This window comes from Crocodylus siamensis, unplaced genomic scaffold, assembly GCF_052110815.1.
Source record: "Crocodylus siamensis isolate JL-2025a unplaced genomic scaffold, ASM5211081v1 HiC_scaffold_157, whole genome shotgun sequence".
In the NCBI taxonomy this organism is placed as follows: domain Eukaryota; kingdom Metazoa; phylum Chordata; order Crocodylia; family Crocodylidae; genus Crocodylus; species Crocodylus siamensis.
The window spans coordinates 2,705-4,728 of NW_028324567.1; the positions used below are offsets into that span (position 1 = coordinate 2,705).

Genomic DNA, 2,024 nt, shown 5'->3' on the forward strand with positions numbered 1-2,024 from the left:
TGTCCCCGATGTACATAGTCCTCTAGCATACCAGCACCCATCCAGTGAACAAGCATTCATCCACTGAAGAGAACATCCTCTACTGAGTAGTATACAACACCCCTCCCCTGCCACACCTCCCCCCCCAGCATGTTGTACAATATTGAGAGGGAAGGCTCCCACTTACTGAGTTACATGCTCTGCTCATTGCAACTCCTCTGCTCATTTAACAGCTCTCAAAGTCTCTCCTAAAGTTACTTTGCATGAATTTCTTGTGATGCCACCAGGATTTTCAATCTGCATGCGTTCACATTAATCAGAGTGTCTTCTGTGAGAAGGCTTTTCTCAGGGCCTTTTTCATCTCTCTGTTCCTCAGACTATAGACCACGGGGTTTATCAGGGGTGTGACCACTGTGTAAAACACTGACACTACTCTCCCTAGGTTGAATGATCGATTCACCCCTGGCCGAACGTACATGAAGATAATGGTGCCATAGTAAATGGAAACTACCATGAGGTGGGAGGCACAGGTGGAGAATGGCTTTTTCCATTGTTTGTCTGAAGACATCTTGATGAGGGCAACCACAACATGAACGTAAGAGGCTACAGTGAAGGTGAAGGATCCCAGGATCACAACAGATGTGAGTGTGTATCCGACTACCTGTTGAATGCAAGTGTCTGTGCATGAGAGTCTGAACAGTGGGTCTGCATCACAGAAGAAATGATCTATGTGGTCAGGGCCACAGAAAGACAGCTTAGAAATCATGATTGTGGGCAGCAAGGGAGAGAGGAAGCCACAGACCCAGCAGGCAACCGGCAGGTTAAGACAAAGCCTGCTGTTCATGAGGCTGCTGTACTGCAGTGGATTGCATATGGCCAAATACCGGTCATAGGCCATGGCTGCCAAAAGGAAACACTCAGTGGCCCCCAGAGAAAAAAAGAAGTAATACTGAGCAATGCAGCTATCCACAGTAATACTTGGTCTCCTGGACAGGAAACTAGAGAGCATCTTTGGAACAGTAACTGAGCTATAGAACACCTCCAGGCATGACAAGTTGCTGAGGAAAAAGTACATAGGAGTATGGAGTTGTGGATCAGACAGAGTCAATCCAATGATGAGACAGTTTCCAGCTAGAGAGAAGATGTAAATGACCATGAAGATCAGGAAGAGGAAGAGCCTCACTTCTGAATGAGTGGAGAAACCTAGTAAGATGAATTCAGTCACCACAGTCTTGTTTTCTTGACTCATGTCTCCATTAGACTTGAAATCTCGGGGAACAGTAACCATATCATTTGAGCCACTGCACCTCTGACTGCCATCTCAGCTACAGAAATGAGAGGGAGAGTCAGAAAGAGAAAGTTGTCATCCCAGTTTTAATACTTCTATAGGTGGCATTATTGACAAGAGTTCCACTGTTTTCTCTGTAAAAGGAGTGACCGAAGGAAGTGTCATTTAGGTTAAACAGTAAATAGTATTTTGAAGCCAGTATTTGGTAGCTAGAGCTTGACCTAAAAATCAGTGGCAGAACAAGAGAAAGTGTAATGCAGGATTAAATTAATAGAAAGTAAAAGGAAAGGAGTATAATTAAAGCAAACACTAGTCAGACAAATACATTTTAATTCAATCAAATGCAAAATTATACACCTAGGAACAAGGCACTCAGTTCATACCTGCAAAATGAAGGTATTGTGCAAATCAGTGACTTGAAAGAACTGGAGTCAGGCTGGAGGAGCATTTCACCACGATCTCCCAGTACAATATAGGATTGAAAAAAACCCCAAAGAGCTACTAATGAAATCTTTGGATGCATAAAAAAGGGAGCAGCTAGCTTGAGTGGGGAAGATGATTTTTCCTCTGTACACAACAGTGGAAAACTATTGTATTCTGCTGCCACAAAAACAATTTGAGAATTGGAAGTCATGCTTGGCAGGGAGATAGTTAGAGCTCATTACCTTCACCTTTGGAAAATAAGGATGGAAAAAAGACCTGATGAATCATAGACTCAATGAGTGGGAAGGGACCTAGACAGATCATCTAGTCCGAC

The 2,024-nt window shown here is 43.5% G+C and overlaps 1 protein-coding gene across 1 annotated transcript; it reads right to left on the reverse strand.

Moving 5' to 3' along the window:
• Positions 1 to 295: 295 nt before the first annotated feature.
• Positions 296 to 1,228, reverse strand: LOC149851816 (olfactory receptor 6Q1-like). Its single transcript, XM_090030339.1, has one exon. The coding sequence runs from the start codon at positions 1,226 to 1,228 to the stop codon at positions 296 to 298; it is 933 nt and encodes a 310-aa protein (XP_089886465.1).
• Positions 1,229 to 2,024: the final 796 nt, after the last annotated feature.

What these genes read in the sequence shown, in the direction of transcription:
- LOC149851816 (XM_090030339.1), bottom strand. Translation starts at nt 1,228, where the DNA reads ATGAGTCAAGAAAACAAGACTGTGGTGACTGAATTCATCTTACTAGGT.